This window comes from Alternaria triticimaculans, assembly GCF_023758025.1.
Source record: "Alternaria triticimaculans strain BMP 0046 chromosome Unknown scaffold_5, whole genome shotgun sequence".
In the NCBI taxonomy this organism is placed as follows: domain Eukaryota; kingdom Fungi; phylum Ascomycota; class Dothideomycetes; order Pleosporales; family Pleosporaceae; genus Alternaria; species Alternaria triticimaculans.
Window position 1 is genome coordinate 1,007,972 of NW_026055962.1, and position 16,204 is coordinate 1,024,175.

Below are 16,204 nucleotides of genomic sequence, written 5' to 3' on the forward strand. Positions count from 1 at the left end.
AGCGGCGTTGGACAGCATACTCGCCCAATAGTGCCTCGTCGAAATCGATTCTTGCTGCGGGGCTGGATATTGTCTCACGGCCTCGAGTTGGACGCGAGGCGGTGGTTGTGGCTGTCCCCATGGCTGTCATGTAGTCATCCCGTGCCATGTGAGAGGAAAGACCAGGTGCCGAGACCCGTCGCAGCCATCTCGGCAGTACAAACACGCGACCAGCCACGCGGTTGCCGATCACCAAGATATAACAATAGAGGAGGTTTCAGTCGATTTAGAGCATTGACGGCCCCGTTCAGCAAACATAGTTGATTCGAAACGTGAGGTGGTGAGCTGCGCGGTCTGCATGGTCTGCATGAACAAGAACAGAGGTGAGGCGTGCCAAGACCTGCAGCGGGGCATGTATGGAGGGGCAGGCGTGACGCTGATGCCGTCAACACCAAAAAGCTATCGTGAGCTCTGTCACACTAGCAATTTCCACAATCTCCCCATACCTCCCATTGGCGCTTCTTCATATCACCTATACACACCGAAACCGCACTAGAACCGCCCGTCATGTCACCGCCTGCCATCATCGCGCCGTCGATTCTGTCGGCAGACTTCGGAGCGCTGGGCAAGGCCTGTTCAGACACAATCTCCCAGGGCGCCGACTGGCTCCATGTACGCGATGCTGAGTTTCGGGCTGTAGGGCACGCGACTGACACGTGCAGGTCGACATCATGGACGGCCACTTCGTGCCCAACATGACCTTTGGCGCGCCCGTTGTCACCAAGATCCGCTCACACGTCGACCGACCGACCACCGCACACGGCAAGGGAACATTCGACTGTCACATGATGATCGCCGAGCCCAAGCGATGGGTGCGCGACTTCAAGAAAGCTGGCTGCGACCTGTACTGCTTCCACTACGAAGCCGCCGTCTCGTCAACCGCGGCAGACTCACCTAGTGGGAAGTCGGACCAGAAGACATCTCCCAAAGAGCTGGTCAAGTTCATACATGGCGAGGGTATGCAGGCTGGTATCGCAATCAAGCCGAGCACACCGGTCGATGTGCTGTGGGAGATACTGGAGAACCCAAACAAGGACGAGGTTCCGGATGTGAGTTCATCACCCCTGCACCGCCATGCTTTCCATCATCACAATCGATATCACGAAAGGGCCGCACGCGCTATATGGTGGTTAGAGAGGCCTCGGAAGTGGTCGAGCAAAGCGAGGCTGGGTAGGGCTGACCCTGTTGGGGCGTGGGCGGCACGCGCTGGCGCTTAGGCATACCAGCCTGCGTAAGCCCACTGTCAATCAGTCTTGACCTGTGCGTTCTTTCGAGAAGCCTGCCGCATGCTGCCCAACCGACTGTCCATCTATTGGCCACCTGTCAATTCAGTAATCCCCAAAGTTGACATCGGTACCTACCCGCCCACGCCGCTGGCTGCTCCCGCAGGATCAATAACCTCAATTCAAGGCCCGCGTTAGGCCACGTCACGTTCGGTACAGATTTCATGCTAACATCCACAGATGATATTGATCATGACTGTAGAGCCCGGCTTCGGTGGCCAGTCGTTCATGGCGTCCGAGCTTCCCAAAGTCACCGCGCTTCGACAAAAGTACCCAGAGCTACAGATCGAGGTCGACGGAGGTCTAAGCGAGAAGACCATTGACCAAGCTGCTGATGCTGGCGCTAATGTCATCGTTGCTGGCAGTGCTGTATTCGGCGCTTCGGACCCTGGAGACGTTATCAAGAAGCTTAGGGAAGCGGTCGATAGCAGGAGAGGAAAACTATAGAATGGATAACGATACAGACCGACGAATTACGACAATGACTGTAGATGAGCGTATGTACAAATAGAAATGCGAAGAAGCTTACCATGTAGATGCTGACATGCGTCGATGCAATGTTACACAACCTGCCGGCTAAATTCTACGCCCATGGCCACCTGTTGGTCTTCATATCCACAAAGATAGCAGACCCGGCAGATGTTATCGACAGGGCTGTTGATCTTTCCACATGATATCACAAAGAGGGCCGTGGAGGCTACATCACTTTCGGAACCTAGCTTATCACTTGCAATAGGAGAGTGTAGAGGCTACATTTCTCTCGGGACCCAGCAATTGCCTCACAAAAAGTTATCCTGGCTACTACATATCCTCTGGCTCAAGTCGAGTGCCACACAAAACCGTACCGTGGTACCTACATCGACGCCAAATTACTCCTCACATTCATCGGCTGGGTCGTTGTCCTCCTCTGGCTCGTACTCAGATCCAGACCAGTCTGCATCTGTCTCTACATCAGAAGCTTCAATCTGATTGTAGGTGCGTGTACGTCCGGGTAGCTTCGGGACGGTTGCCCTGCCCCCATCCAGCCCCCGCCCAGCATGCAGTCTGAACTCCCGCTGGCGATTGAGGCGCTCCCTCCTTGTCATGGCGATGGTCTCAGCGTGAAGTGCACTGGGTGCTAGACCATATGTCTCTTCCCCTGAGTCCGTAAGCATCTCCAGATCTGAGGAGGCGAAGTGTGCCATACCTGGCTCACTGTCATGAAGAAGCCCAGCGAGGGTCTCCTGATACCTCTCTTCATCGAACTCCCATTCTTCCTCCTCGTTTTCGTCATCGGCATCGTCAAGTTCCGACTCGTCACTGACGTATACATGTGTATTTTCCTGGTGGAAAAGCTCTTGGCGGCATAGCGGACATCGATTGTTGTTGGGCATTTCAGCCTCGACTTGCTTGACGATGCAGTGGTCTCCGAAGATGTGACCACACCGAAGTTGCACAGGGACGTGCCTGATAGAGGGTATCCAAGTCAGTGTGCCGTTGCAGTAGAGACCATCAAGTGCTACTTACTCGGTACTGTAGTCGTCCAGACAGATGCTACACTTGAGCGGCTCTAGCCCCTGAACGAACTGGTCTTTGGTCAGCATTCTTGCTGTAGGATAGCGCTGAAATAGGTGCAGATGTAGACAGAGGTTCGACGGTGAGGTAGAGTCTAAGGAAAAGGTCTTGTGCAGTTGAAAGAAGGAGTATCATAGTATGCGTGGAGCCGGCATGGGATCGCATCACTTTCATCACTCGAATATCCACTCTTGGATTCACTTCACCGTTCACCCTCTCCGCGATTCGTATGTTGCTGAAGAAATTCGACATACATTCCACTGCTGAGTTTCCGGTTCAGTCTAGCTGCATTTCCGGGACCGACCATCTCTTGCTTCTTGCGATGCTTCCTCCATGATAGACTCTTAGGCAGCCCCACATTGTAGAATGGGTGTGAATGCATCTTCTCGTGATGTTTTCACTTGGTTCGTGTATGATCGCAGCTGTGACGATGATGACGTCGGCGGGTATGTATACAGTGAACTATGCAGCGAAGACCACAAAGACGACGAAGACTATTAAGACTGGATTCTTCGAGATTGTAACGCGACCCTCATTGTAGAATAACGAATTTAGTGCGTCTTGCGAAGTGAAATGGATACAGACGTATGACAAGAGTAGTGGATTCCTGTGGGCCATGGCTAGCGCGTACCCATGCGCCGGAACCCCGAACATTTTCTTGAGCTTCTCCACAACAACACCTCGCGCCCACCAAATCGACTCACGCCGGTCGCATGAGCTCTGATATGGCGAAACGAAAGCGCGGCGCTCGCGACGAGCCACCTCCTGCCGATATGGGACTCGGTGCGACACTGGCGCACATGCGCGGCGAAGCGCAATCTGACAATGCGGCAACCACCACGGCTAACGGAGACGAAGAGGGCTGGACAGTAGTCAGCGGCTCGAAAAGGAGACGGAAGGAACGCGGATCGCACTCTGAGCACAACGGGCGCCGCTCCTCGAACTCGCCTTCGCCAGCTCGCAGTCCTGGCCATTCGCGCGACACAGATGGGCAGGGCAAGCGCAAGGCACGATCGCCACCGCCGCAGCAAGATGCAACTCCCGACAACCCATTCGCGGGCAAGGACACCCAACTAGGAAATCGCCTTTCCTCCACCGACAACCCATTCGTCACATACAAAGCTGGCTCTGAGCAGTCAAGCGAGAACATGACCAGAGAGGAGCGCAGGAAAGAGCGCAAGCTGCAGAGGAGCTACCCAGCCATTGAGCATTCACATCATGCCCGCCTGAACTCGCACGTGAAGATCACAGACCTCCAGTCACTGGTGCTCTACTTGCTTGCTGACGGTAATGCGCCGCAGTGGGTTTCTGTACGCAGTCGTGCCAATATCCAACAGGTCGTCATGCTTATGGTTCCGGGATTGGACCTGGGTATGTTCAACGGCGATGTTGCTCTAGACGCCGCGCCTCAGTCGAACCCTTCTGTTGGAACAGAGACAACAGATGCGCAGACTGATGCTGCGCTCACGGCTGCAAAGGCTGTAAAGGATGCACAGGCAGCAAAGCCCAAGCGGTTAAACATTTCGCGTGATGACTTTTATCCGGCTAGTCTCAAGGCCGAAAAACTACCTGCATCGCTGAAACCCCTCGCTGAAATTTTTGAGCATGTCTGGCCCATCAAGGCTATAGGCGAACATCGCAACAACCAATATATGAGGGTGCATTCGCCCATTCATACGATGCTAACCTCACAAATACCCAAGACGCAAGAAGAGAAGCAGATGAAGAAGACGGGGAACCACAAAGGCCCCTTGCCGCAGAACTCGAAGAACTGGGAAAACAAGCGCACACGCATCACCGAATACATCGCCAGTCTAATGGAACAGCAAGAGAACGAATATGTGCTACATCCAGCTATGTTCACCACTTCGGAATCCAAGGAGGCCAATAACGAGAGAAGGAAGCTTGCTCATCAGAGTGCTGATGGCGGTTGGGTCGACACCAATGTCGCTACCTTGGAAGATGCAGAAGTACCCGAGATGGAGATTGAACAAGGCAGTCTGACTGCTGGAAGACACATTATATCCGTCGACTGTGAGATGTGCAAAGCTGAGAATGACCAGCTTGTACTCACTCGCATCAGTCTATTGAACTGGGACGGCACTACGGCCCTCGACAAGCTTGTCAAGCCGGATGTCGCCATCAAGGACTACCTGACCCAATGGTCCGGTATTACAGCGGCCATGCTCCAAGACGTCACAACTACTCTAGCAGACATACAGAAGGAGCTATTGGAACTCATCACACCGCGTACAATCCTTGTGGGACACTCGCTAAACTCTGATCTCAACGCACTCAAGTTGACCCACCCCTTTATCATCGACACTGGTATCCTCTACCCGCACCCTCGTGGGCCACCATACAAGCAGTCGCTGAAGTGGCTTGCGCAGAAATATCTCAAGCGCGAAGTGCAAAAGGGCTCAGCAGGTCACGACAGTGTGGAAGATGCTCGGACATGTCTCGATCTAGTCAAACAAAAGTGTGAAAAGGGCCCGCGCTGGGGGTCGGGCGACACAAACGCGGAGTCTATTTTCAAGAGAATGGATCGGTCTGTACGACCAAAATCAAACGAAGTGCATCGTGCCGGAGCTGTCATCGACTGGGGCGACCCGAACAGAGGTCACGGTGGCCAAGCTCGAGTCTCCATAGGCTGCAAGACCGATGAGGAAGTAGTGGAAGCTATTGAGCGTACAGTAAAGGGTCAAGCTGAAGGCAAGGATGGCACTACTGACAAGATCGACTTTGTCTGGGGACGTTTGCGCGAGTTGGAGCTTGCAAGAGGCTGGTGGGACGACGCCAAGACGGCCGACGTCGAGCTCATTCGACAGAATGCCTTGCAACGACTGGGTCTTCTGAAGGACGGCGAGGATACAGATGTTGAGGTTCACGGACCTGAGCTCGGCGATGCCGTCTCCAAGACCATTGAACGCATCGGGCAGATATACGACGCTTTGCCACGCTGCACGGCCTTCATTGTGTACAGTGGGACAGGCGACCCTCGAGAAATCCGTCGCTTGCAAGCAATGCAACAGCAGTATCGCCGTGAATACGCTACCAAGAATTGGGACAACCTCAGTGTCAAATGGACGGATACGGAGGTGCAGGCTCTTTCGAAAGCCTGTCAAGAGGCTCGCAACGGCGTTGGCTTTATTGTTGTCAAGTAAAGTACGAGTATTCGTACCTCGCGCGTACTACGTGCAACGCAACGTGTCGTAGTACGAGGTGTCCAAGCGCATATCGCTTGACTGACACTCTCGGTCGTGGCGTATAAACGGATAATCGGGATGCATAGGCTGAGAGGCTGAATGCTTTCTAGAACATGCGTTGTGTTTTGCAATTATCGGTAGAAAGGATTAAACGCGAATAACTATCGTGCCAAGGGCACAAGTACTGCATGACATCAATCAACATCCCTGTCCACTTTCCCCTTACTTGGAGTTAAATTAGCGCAAAGCTTTTCGCCGCCTCACAGTGGGCGAAGATTGCGCAAATTCAACTCTGTAAAACCATAATCCCATCTTTGCCTGTGTGAGATCGCTGCCACGGTACAGCAGTGCCCTCAGCGGCGATCATTTCGTCATGATGGGAGGCGGGTACCAGTTGGGACAATGCTGCTGACGACGACATGGAGAATGGCATGGATAAAAGCCAGAAACGAGTAGTCTGGCCCAGATATAGCTGCAAATGTAAATTCGGACATATAGCTATCATCCTGCATCGACATGTTATGCTAATTGGCCCATGTCGCGGATCAAACTTGGCAACCTGTAATCGTCGCAATTTGATGGTAATAAAGATAGCCGGCGCTTGGTCCCGGGATGAGTAAACTGCCCCATAACGATAGTGACTACCGATCAGGTGTTGGGATGCTGTGACACGAGTTCCTACCTGTGCACGTCGACACATGCGTACATCGGACGGTAGGGAACTGCTCGCATTCGATAGACGGACGAAATTACAGCTGAAGAGATCCGGCTGTTGCGCGAGATGGAACAGCTAGCGTGTTGCGCTTGCGACACGAGACGGCTTCAGGGCTTTTTCGCAATAGAGCGCATCTAAATTGATAGCGAGGCGCGCTAACCCCACTCGGACTCATGCATGGCTAATCATGGAATAACTCCTGCTAATTATTTCACTTGCCCTTTCCCTCCTCTGAATTAGCTCTCGTCTTTCAGGGTTCCTTCCAGTCTCCGCCGCAACCGCCTATTCTTGTTGGGGCCTACCATTTTTTCCTCTTCGCTTCCAATCTCACTGCGCTTGCTGAAACGCTATCCTGGACTGAGACGCGTCGTCGCGTACCCGAGACCGGTAGTTCAGCTTGCTTAGGCCCACCCTCTTTCATCCAACTTTTATTTGTTGCTATCTAGCACTTTTCGTGCAGCCTCTCCGCTCACTTGCAGCTATCGCCTAGGCACTGTTGTGTCAATGGGCTGCATCAATGGCGGGCTCCAGGCGATCCGGAATTGGCGAGGTGGAGTCAGACATGAATACACATGAACTTCAGCCATCACCACCAGAGGTTGTGGAGAGTGCTGATGAGGCCTCTCCACCTTCCCCGCCCACCAACCGTGCAACTAAAGCATACTGCAAGAATTGTCAGAAGTGCATTGGAGATTTCTACAACTCCTGGTACAAGGTCACCGGCAGCTACTTCATTCCCGCCATGCTCGGCTCTTACAGTTCTACCTTACAGCCCATGGGCAAACTAAAAGCGGCGTCAAAAGGCACCGAATTAGCAGGATGGTAAGCTGAACCCAGACATGACATTGGTCCCTTCTCCCTTTACAATTGTTTGTCGCACCTTTCCCTCTTATAGCCTTGGCTGGCTATCAACAAACCCCAACACACGAGTTGGCGTATCCCGGCTGCCGATGGTTACATGGTATTTTAAGTTTCTTCCTCTAGACGCACCGACGCTAGCCTGCACCAAATCTTTCCACACTATAGATTAACATCTATTAGACGTGTACGCCCGCATTTTACGTCCCGCATTCCTTATTGCTATCCTTTCGTTCGCACAGTACCCTTGGGACTAACTCAACACCAGTACCATTCAGCCTTTATCGTGCCCCGATCCGGCTTGCGTAAAGACAGCTATCGGATTCACTGTTGTCACCGCACCTGCAGGAAAGGGATCCTTTCGGTAAGTAACTTCTCCAATGCCCTTTCAAAGTCCTTGCATGATGGCTGACCTGTGACAGTGGTCGAGATTTCTTCAAGCTGGGTCGCATAGAACTGCAATGCGAGACAGCACCAAATCATACCATTGTAGTCGAACCTGAAGTGGATGCCTCACAAGACCTGCTAGCGAACGAAGACACCCCAAGTCCTCCCTCGTCGAGAGCAACACCAAAAGCGTCCTCGGCTGAAGCTATGGAGATTGACTCACGTGCGCCATCTGTAGATCACCCAGATCACACTCGCGGGCGGTACGAGCCATCCCAAGACCGTAACTTACAACAGCAGCAGCAGTCGTTGCAACCTGTCGGAGACAACACACCGTTGTTGACAGCGCCATCATCGAAGCAGTCTTCGATACGGAACTCCCCACACGCTTTTGCTCAAGACGCGCTGAGCACTGCACCGCAGTCAAATTCTCCCTATCTTCAAGAACCTCCTCAGTCTCACCAAGGGCCTGGCATTGAGTCAATGAGCGGTCCACCTGAAGTGCCAACAATGGTCCCCCAGACCAATGGCCATCACTATCCTCGTTCGCCAGAAGACGTTGGCATAGACGCTATGGCGCGTATACAGACGCAAATGTCCCACAACAGTGGCGCCTTAGCTGCGCATACCCGCGACATTAGGCTTCACCAGGAGAAGATGGACCAAACAGCAGAGACACTGCGTCAAGAATACCAGTTCAAGTTTCTTCAGCAAAATGAGTATATCAAAAAGGTGGAGGCGCTGGCCGAAAGATTACAAAATGATATGCAAGGCATGCACCATGCCATGGAAAATATGAATCGTGAGTTATATGCGATTAGAATGGAGAGGCAATCAGGAGCTTCGGCTACGCCTCATGCCGCCCCATCTTTCGCAGCTCAGAATGCAGCATTAGAGCAAATGGCGCAGCAGATGAATGTTTTGTCGCATAAGGCGAGCGATGTAGATCTTCTCAGTACTACTATCGAGATCATGAAGGGTAAAATTTATCGACTCGAAGAGCGCGCCGGACCTGAGCCCTCGCAAGCACCGCCATATACGTATCAGGCACCGCAAGCATCGATGGCACGCCCGCCTCATTCGCATCAGAGTACACCAACGATGACGCCGAGCAATAGAGCACCCCAACCAGTAACCAATGGCCAGCCACAGCAATCGTCGTTCGCCGCTCCTTCCACCACGGCGACACCTATGAACGCGCCGAATCCCACGAGCGTCGGTCCCACTGGAAGTCAGGCTGGCGGATGGGCTACCATCAACGCGGGAGTGAAACGAACACATCAGAACGGCGTTGAGAATCCACAGGAGGCCAACACTCAAACACCCGGTTCGCCCAAGAGACCGAGGCTTGTTGATGCTGGCCCTTCAGGTTACACGGCCTCGCAACAAACTCCCATGACAGACCATCGCTTTCAAACGCCCACGATACCGTCCCAACAAAGTGTACCTGAATCTGTTCTCGGATCGCAATCTCAACAGTCTTCCTACGTCCCTTACGCCACACAAGATGGCCCTTCAGACGCCAGCTGGCAACCCGAGTCCCAGCGTATGATCGAGCATCGACCGCGTGGGCGTCGGGGTGGGGGTCCTGGAAGTCGTGGTGGCAGAGTTAGGAAGAGCATGCCAGCCCACGGTACACTCGGAACCCCTGATTGGGAAAGGCCTGATTGGCAAGGTGTTCCCGATTCTCAGATCAGTCCGTCCGGATACTACCAACACGTCCCACAGCCAGGACGAGGAGGCATTGCGCGGCGAGGCAGTGGCGGTGGAGGCGGTCGTGGCGGTTATGCAACCAGCGACCGTGCTAGCAGTCTAGGTCTACAAGGTGTGACCGCTGCCATGAGCTTCGGATCACCGGGCGATATGTTTGGGTCGGCAAAAAAGACGCGCACCAAACCTATTAGGAATGCAGATGGAGTCTTGATTCGCAAAGACGGGCGTCCCGACATGCGCTCACAATCCTCAGCGGCTAACCTCCGCAAGGTGCATTCACGCAATGAGGGCGAAGCAAGCCACTCACCCACTGGCTTCACACCTACCAACCAGCAATATGCGGCCTCAGCCAATGCACCGGACACGCCGAGTCCAAGCGGTTACGCAGCGGATCCAAGCGCTTCCGACAAACACAATGCGATAATGGGCAAGATGTTCCCCGCTGGTGTTGACGCGGCACGGAAACAACAAGACTACACTCGTCAAGTCTTTGAAGAAAACACCGATCATACCGTCCACCCACGGTCGCAGAACCACGCTCCCGCAACAAAGGCGGCAGTCCAGATCAAGAGAGAGCAGATTGAGCGGAACCGCATCTCCGAAACACAGAGTCCACGAGTCCAGGAAACAGATGTGGACATGGATACAGGGGAAGATCACGCAGACGACGAGCGTCAGACGCCTGAAGAAGGGAGCAGTCATCAGGAAGGTGGTGTAGATCCCGAAGACCAGACTCAGGATACGAATATGCAGGAAGAACGCGGCACAAGAGCTGCCTCACAGACTAGTCCGGACGATGAGACAGCTGGAAAGCCGCGTAAATTTAACTAGGAGAGCAGAATCAATCCGAAGACTGGGGTGCAGAAGTTTGTGAGGGTAAAGAACAAGTAAACCCTTTGTTTTGTATTAGTACTTGATAGACTATCAATAGTGTCAGTTGGTACGAATAGATCTCGTATGTCTGCACTGATCAACTTAAGTGCCAGTGACGCCTAAATTAATGTTTCAACTCAAAGTAACGCCTTGAAGGGCTATATATCTAGGCGTAACGTGCTGCAAGGACATCACTTGAGGGGAAACGGCGGATGCACCTCATTTTAGGGAAAAACCTGAACACCCTGGAGCCTACGTTAACGTTAGGTTACTTACTTTGCATCTTTCTATGTTAATGCAGGCTCTACGTTAACGCTAGGTTACATACTTTGCATCCTTGTACGTTGATGTAAGCTCTAAGTTAACGTTAAGTTACACACTTTGTATCTTGCTATATTAATGTAGGCTCTACGTTAACATTAGATTACATACTCTGCATCTTGCTATGTTGATATAGGCTCTAGGGCGTTCAGTTTTTTCCTGAACAAGGTGGATGTGAAGAGTAACTTCGTCTGCGTTCACGAAGTGATTGATATTGATCATTACAATACATTCGAAACGCAACTGTGTCTTCCTAAAACGGAACAGTGGGAGCCTTCTCCGACCCATTGGTCCTCTCCGGATAGTGAATAGCGCCCTCGGAAGTAGCACAATTGGTGAGGTAGGTAGCCGAAGCATTGACGGGAATGGCATTGCCTTCTTGAGGACGGCCGTAGACCTAGTAACATGTTAGCATTCATCGAACCACCATTTCGCACGCTCAATGGATACTTACGTGCTCGTAGTACCAAACCTCGCTCAAGATAGTGTAGCCTCGGTCAGTGGTGTTCTTCCCAGCATCAGTAGCATTGAACCTGGGTCCCGAGCAACCCAAGAAAGGAATACCGCCGTGCTGCTCGTACAGAACATCCACGAGATCGGAGTACGAGTACGTGGTTGAGTTGGAGGGTGTGATGCCCTCAGCAGCGAGCCAATCGAAGGTGGGGAACCTCTTGTAGTACTTGACAGCTGTCTCGAAGAAGTCGACAACGTCCTCGTGCTCACGGTACTGCGGGCCGTAGCAAGGGACGTTGAAGGTGGAGAAGCAGGTGGCGTGCTTGGAGAACTCGTGGCCCCAGAAACCGGGGTTATCTTGTTGCCATGCGATCCAGTAGGTATTCATGTACTCCAAGAGGTCGTAGCGGCCAAATGGCTCGAGGAAGGTGCCGATGTTGGAGCCGTTGTAGGGTGGGACGAATGTGCCATTTGGTAGCCCGTTTGTCGTGTTCGGTCCTGGGATGGGGTCGTATTGACGGCTCAAGTCGCAGTACTGTGTGTAGCTACCGTTACAGAAGTCGGGCCAGAGGCCGTGGAGAGTCCATGTGTCGGTGGGGAGAAGCTGGCCTTCAGACTCGCGACCGGTGTATGTGTTCCAGAATTGAGTGCTTAGGACAAGTCCACCGAATGTCTCGACGCAGCAGGAGTCGACTTTGGAGGGATCTTGCGATGGGCACGACAGAAGTGGTTCTTGTAACTGGCAGGTGTGGTTTAATGGGCTCTGGTTCGGGTAGAGTTGTGCATTTGCCGTTGTGGCCAGTAGAGCCGCAGTGCCGGCTTTGGAAAAGGTACCCTTCATCTTGTCTTGACTGTAAAGATGAAAGATTGATTGACGCAAAGGTATACTACGAGTTCAACAACGCTGAGGATCCGACATCTATAAAGCTCACGAAATTTTGGCCATGGCGTACCCAGCCCGCTGCAGCCCCAGTCGGTGCTTACCACATATAGAAGGTACATCTTCCAGACTCCTGGTTAGAGCTCCGGCGGCGGCGATGAGCGACAGACGAACAGTACCTGCAGTGAGCTAGACGGGCTCACGTGTCGGTCCTATTGGATGATAAGAGAACAAGGCTACGCAAGCCGCGCCTTGGTGCTTGTACCCACTTTCCCTGTCTCCGAGGCCATGATGCTCGAGATGCGCCTTGGGATGTGAGATTGGTGGGTAGTGCCAGCCACAATTACGGCTTTTACTCTCTGTGCAAAAAGAGTTGGGGATTACGTCTCGAAGGATGGCTGGGGCAGAACGTGGGTTGCGCGATAGGTGACAGGGTATGGCTGGGTCGGACCTGCTCGATGACGCTCCACGACCAGACGCACAAACTCAACAGCTGCATCGACATTGCGACAAGGGCAGTGAAGTCATAGATGGACGTCTCGAAGGTTTCCTAGCCCTACGCGACCCTCGAATCCCAAACGCGCCTCCAACGGTAAACCGGACGAACGTGGCCTCCGACGAGCGCTGCCTATCGCCGCCTCCACACCCGCCATTCGTCGTCATAGTCTCATCCAGACGACAGCCAGCCATGCGCGCCCACATCAAGCCCTTTGCATCCTCGCGCTGTTTTTTAGGCACTACCAAACATCGAGAATGCCTCCTTCATCCTCCGTAACGCCGCTACCCCCGCACAAGCCAGACACATTCACGACCGCCCATCACATCGGCAAGCCACCCACAAGCTTCAAGAACCCATGGCCCTCCTATAAGAACGACGGCATAATCGCCGCCGTCCGAACGCGGTTCAGCACACCCAAGAACTTCGTCCCCATTCCCGCCGATCGATTAGGCCTGGTCGACGTGCGCAAGCCCAACTTCAGCAATGCGCAGAACGGGTTAAAGGCAACATGGATAGGACACGCGAGTTTCTTGATCGAAACAACAGCTTCAGAGGGAAACGAGCGGGGAATGCGCATCCTCCTCGATCCCGTATGGAGTGAGCGCGTAGGACCCTATGGCATGGTCGGTCCTGTGCGCTTCACACCTCCACCATGCACCATCGACGAGCTCCCAGAAATCGACGCTGTGTGCATCAGCCACGACCACTACGATCACCTCGACTCGGATACGCTGAAGAAGCTGAATGCGAAACAAGGCGGCGACTTGCGCTTCTTCTGCGGATTAGGCGTCAAGTCTGTTCTGACGGGGCTAGGCGCAGGCATCAAGGCCGATCAAGTCGAAGAGATGGACTGGTGGGGTGGCATAACTGTGTTCAAAAAGGGTGCTGGAGGCGTAGAGTTGATATGCACGCCCGCGCAACATCGGTCCGGACGCTCGCCTTGGAACTTCGATGGTACACTGTGGTGTAGTTGGATCGTCAAGGAACCGTCTTCATCTGGCAAGAAGCTCTTCTTCGCGGGAGACACAGGATACTGCCACGTTCTTTCCGACGACCAATTCTCCCACCACGACGCGCCGCACCCGCCTTGTCCGGCATTCAAAGAAATCGGCGAGTTATACGGACCTTTTGATCTAGCGCTTGTGCCTGTCGGTTGCTTCAAGCCGAGGTCTGTCTTATCTGGTCAGCATTCTAGTCCTGAGGATTCTTTGGCTATACATAGGGATGTGAGGAGTAAGAAGAGTATAGGTATGCACTTTGGTACGTTTCGTGGTGCCTATTCGGCTAGCTATGAACCGGTTACTGAGCCGCCTGAAAGATGGCGGAAGGGTGCGGAGGCAGCTGGGTTGAAGTGGGGTGTTGATGTTGATTTGTGCGATATTGGCGGGACAGTTGTCGTTTAATGGCATATTCACCTCACACAAGAAAGAAACTGAACAGGTCTGCAGATTACAACAAGATGAGAACATGCAAAGCAGGTGAGCTAACGTCAATGTAGGCTCTAAGGTGTCTAGTTTCTTTCTGGGTTGACGTGTGCTAAAGAAGATGGCTGTTTAGTTTGAATAGTGATGCAACATATACCATTCTTATATCAATCACAAACAATGTCGACTGAGTTATGCTTCGTCAAAACTCCATTGCAGAGCACAGGATGATTCGAATAATGCATTATGTCCTATCCATCTAAGTGGAAGAAAAGCACCATCGTGAGTACTCATACAAAACCAGTGCTGCCTTCTAATGTAAATACATAAGCTACTTTCAACGCAACGCACGTGGCGCCGTCTAGTTGTATTGCATGTAGGTAGCGGTCGAGTTGAACTTGAGGTTGCCCTTGATGACCTTGTCCACGGCAGCCAGGAAGTCCTTCTCGGTGGCAACCTTCCGTCTAGCCCTAATTGCGAACATGCTTCAGAGGTAGTCAGTATATGTCTCATATGCAGTTCGCTCAACTTGAACTTACCCTGCTTCAGTAGCTACACTCCTCAGTTCGGCACCTGTGCTGTTGGGGCAGAGACGAGAGATGAGCTCCCAACGGATGTCGCGCTCTACACTCATGCTCTTGGCGTGGATACGGAGAATGTTAGCACGGCCTTCCATGTCTGGTAGCGAGAACTCGATCTTTCGGTCGATACGGCCGGGACGCATGAGGGCTGGGTCCAGAGTCGAAGGCCTGTTGGTCGCGAACATGACCTTGATGTTACCGCGAGCATCAAAACCGTCTAGTTGTGTAATAAGCTCCAACATGGTACGCTGTACTTCGTTGTCGCCCCCAGCACCGTCATCGAAACGAGCGCCACCGACAGCATCGATTTCGTCGAAGAAGATAATACACGCCTTCTTTGTTCGTGCCATCTCAAACAGCTCGCGCACCATCCTCGCTCCCTCTCCGACGTATTTCTGGACAAGCTCTGAACCGATAACTCGGATGAAGGTGGCGTCGGTTCGGTTGGCAACAGCTCGGGCGCAAAGGGTCTTTCCGGTTCCTGGAGGGCCGTAGAGAAGAGCACCCTTAGGGGGGTCGATACCCAGGTTGACAAAGCGCTCCGGTGATAGTAGTGGCATCTCGACGACCTCTCGTAGCTTCTCAATCTGCTCTTTGCAACCTCCAACATCTCCGTATGTGACGTCAGGCTTGTCCTCGACCGTCATCATGGTGACCGAGGGGTCGATCTTTGGTGGTAGGGGAAGCAGGATCTGGTACTTGTTGCGGTCGACACCCACGCGCATGCCCTCCTCGATATCGGTGGGTGAGACGCGCTCTCCGAGGTTGACGACGAACTTGGCGATTTGCTTGACGTTGATGACATATTTGCTCTTCTCCGAGTCCTTCTCGTCTTGTATTATCTTGGTGCATCGTGCGACCTGGAGGGGCTGCTCTTCTTGCATTCGTTGGCGGTCGGCGGCGATATCCCAGAGATGTGGAGGTGCGAGTCCGGTATCTGATTCCTGAGGGCGTTAGTCGAGCATGGGTGGAGGGTGAAGGAGTCTGTACTTTGACGCCAATCTTCTCGTTTATCGTCTGCTGCTTGTCCTTGATCTCCTTCTCAAGCTTCTTGAGTTCGGCGCCATAGGGTGCCGCGCCGTATGTTTTCAACACCTGGATGTCCCTGTGATATCATTAGCCCAGGTCCGCTCTGACCGTGACGTGCCATCTCTTACTCATCCGTCAGAGGTGTGATCTTCTTCTCCTCGACCTCGTCGTCGGCGAAGTTCTTCTGGTACTTCTCCCAGGACTGGCCTGTGGCTGAAGGCATGCTTGCGGAGTGGGCGGCGACTGTCGTGTGGCCGAGATGGGGTTTGGGCTATGCGTGCAGTCGAGTTGTGGATGAGTCCGGTTAGGAGCGACAGTGGGAGCAGATGCGGCGGCGCGGCGAGTGTATGGGGTTGGTTGTTGTGGACTGGGTGAAGGTGTAGCTGTGA

At 53.2% G+C, this 16,204-nt stretch overlaps 7 protein-coding genes across 7 annotated transcripts; 4 read left to right on the top strand and 3 right to left on the bottom strand.

Moving 5' to 3' along the window:
• Window positions 1–546: 546 nt before the first annotated feature.
• J4E78_004656 (uncharacterized protein) lies at window positions 547–1,769 on the top strand (the record flags this gene model as incomplete). The annotated part of the gene is made up of 3 exons (XM_049365284.1): window positions 547–651; window positions 702–1,088; window positions 1,503–1,769. The coding sequence occupies 3 exons, from the start codon at window positions 547–549 to the stop codon at window positions 1,767–1,769; spliced, it is 759 nt and encodes a 252-aa protein (XP_049223085.1).
• A 422-nt stretch (window positions 1,770–2,191) lies between these two features.
• Window positions 2,192–2,905, bottom strand: J4E78_004657 (uncharacterized protein; the record flags this gene model as incomplete). The annotated part of the gene is made up of 2 exons (XM_049365285.1): window positions 2,192–2,768; window positions 2,829–2,905. The coding sequence occupies 2 exons, from the start codon at window positions 2,903–2,905 to the stop codon at window positions 2,192–2,194; spliced, it is 654 nt and encodes a 217-aa protein (XP_049223086.1).
• A 684-nt stretch (window positions 2,906–3,589) lies between these two features.
• Window positions 3,590–6,040, top strand: J4E78_004658 (uncharacterized protein; the record flags this gene model as incomplete). The annotated part of the gene is made up of 1 exon (XM_049365286.1): window positions 3,590–6,040. The coding sequence occupies one exon, from the start codon at window positions 3,590–3,592 to the stop codon at window positions 6,038–6,040; it is 2,451 nt and encodes an 816-aa protein (XP_049223087.1).
• A 1,499-nt stretch (window positions 6,041–7,539) lies between these two features.
• J4E78_004659 (uncharacterized protein) lies at window positions 7,540–10,586 on the top strand (the record flags this gene model as incomplete). Its single annotated transcript, XM_049365287.1, has 2 exons — window positions 7,540–7,619; window positions 8,078–10,586. 2 exons carry the CDS (start codon window positions 7,540–7,542, stop codon window positions 10,584–10,586), a joined length of 2,589 nt encoding a protein of 862 aa, XP_049223088.1.
• Window positions 10,587–11,202: 616 nt separating this feature from the next.
• On the bottom strand, window positions 11,203–12,243 carry J4E78_004660 (uncharacterized protein; the record flags this gene model as incomplete). The annotated part of the gene is made up of 2 exons (XM_049365288.1): window positions 11,203–11,346; window positions 11,404–12,243. The coding sequence occupies 2 exons, from the start codon at window positions 12,241–12,243 to the stop codon at window positions 11,203–11,205; spliced, it is 984 nt and encodes a 327-aa protein (XP_049223089.1).
• A 792-nt stretch (window positions 12,244–13,035) lies between these two features.
• Window positions 13,036–14,184, top strand: J4E78_004661 (uncharacterized protein; the record flags this gene model as incomplete). The annotated part of the gene is made up of 1 exon (XM_049365289.1): window positions 13,036–14,184. One exon carries the CDS (start codon window positions 13,036–13,038, stop codon window positions 14,182–14,184), a length of 1,149 nt encoding a protein of 382 aa, XP_049223090.1.
• Window positions 14,185–14,566: 382 nt separating this feature from the next.
• Window positions 14,567–16,038, bottom strand: RPT1 (26S proteasome regulatory subunit 7; the record flags this gene model as incomplete). The annotated part of the gene is made up of 4 exons (XM_049365290.1): window positions 14,567–14,690; window positions 14,745–15,730; window positions 15,777–15,891; window positions 15,944–16,038. The coding sequence occupies 4 exons, from the start codon at window positions 16,036–16,038 to the stop codon at window positions 14,567–14,569; spliced, it is 1,320 nt and encodes a 439-aa protein (XP_049223091.1).
• Between the last annotated feature and the right edge of the window lie 166 nt (window positions 16,039–16,204).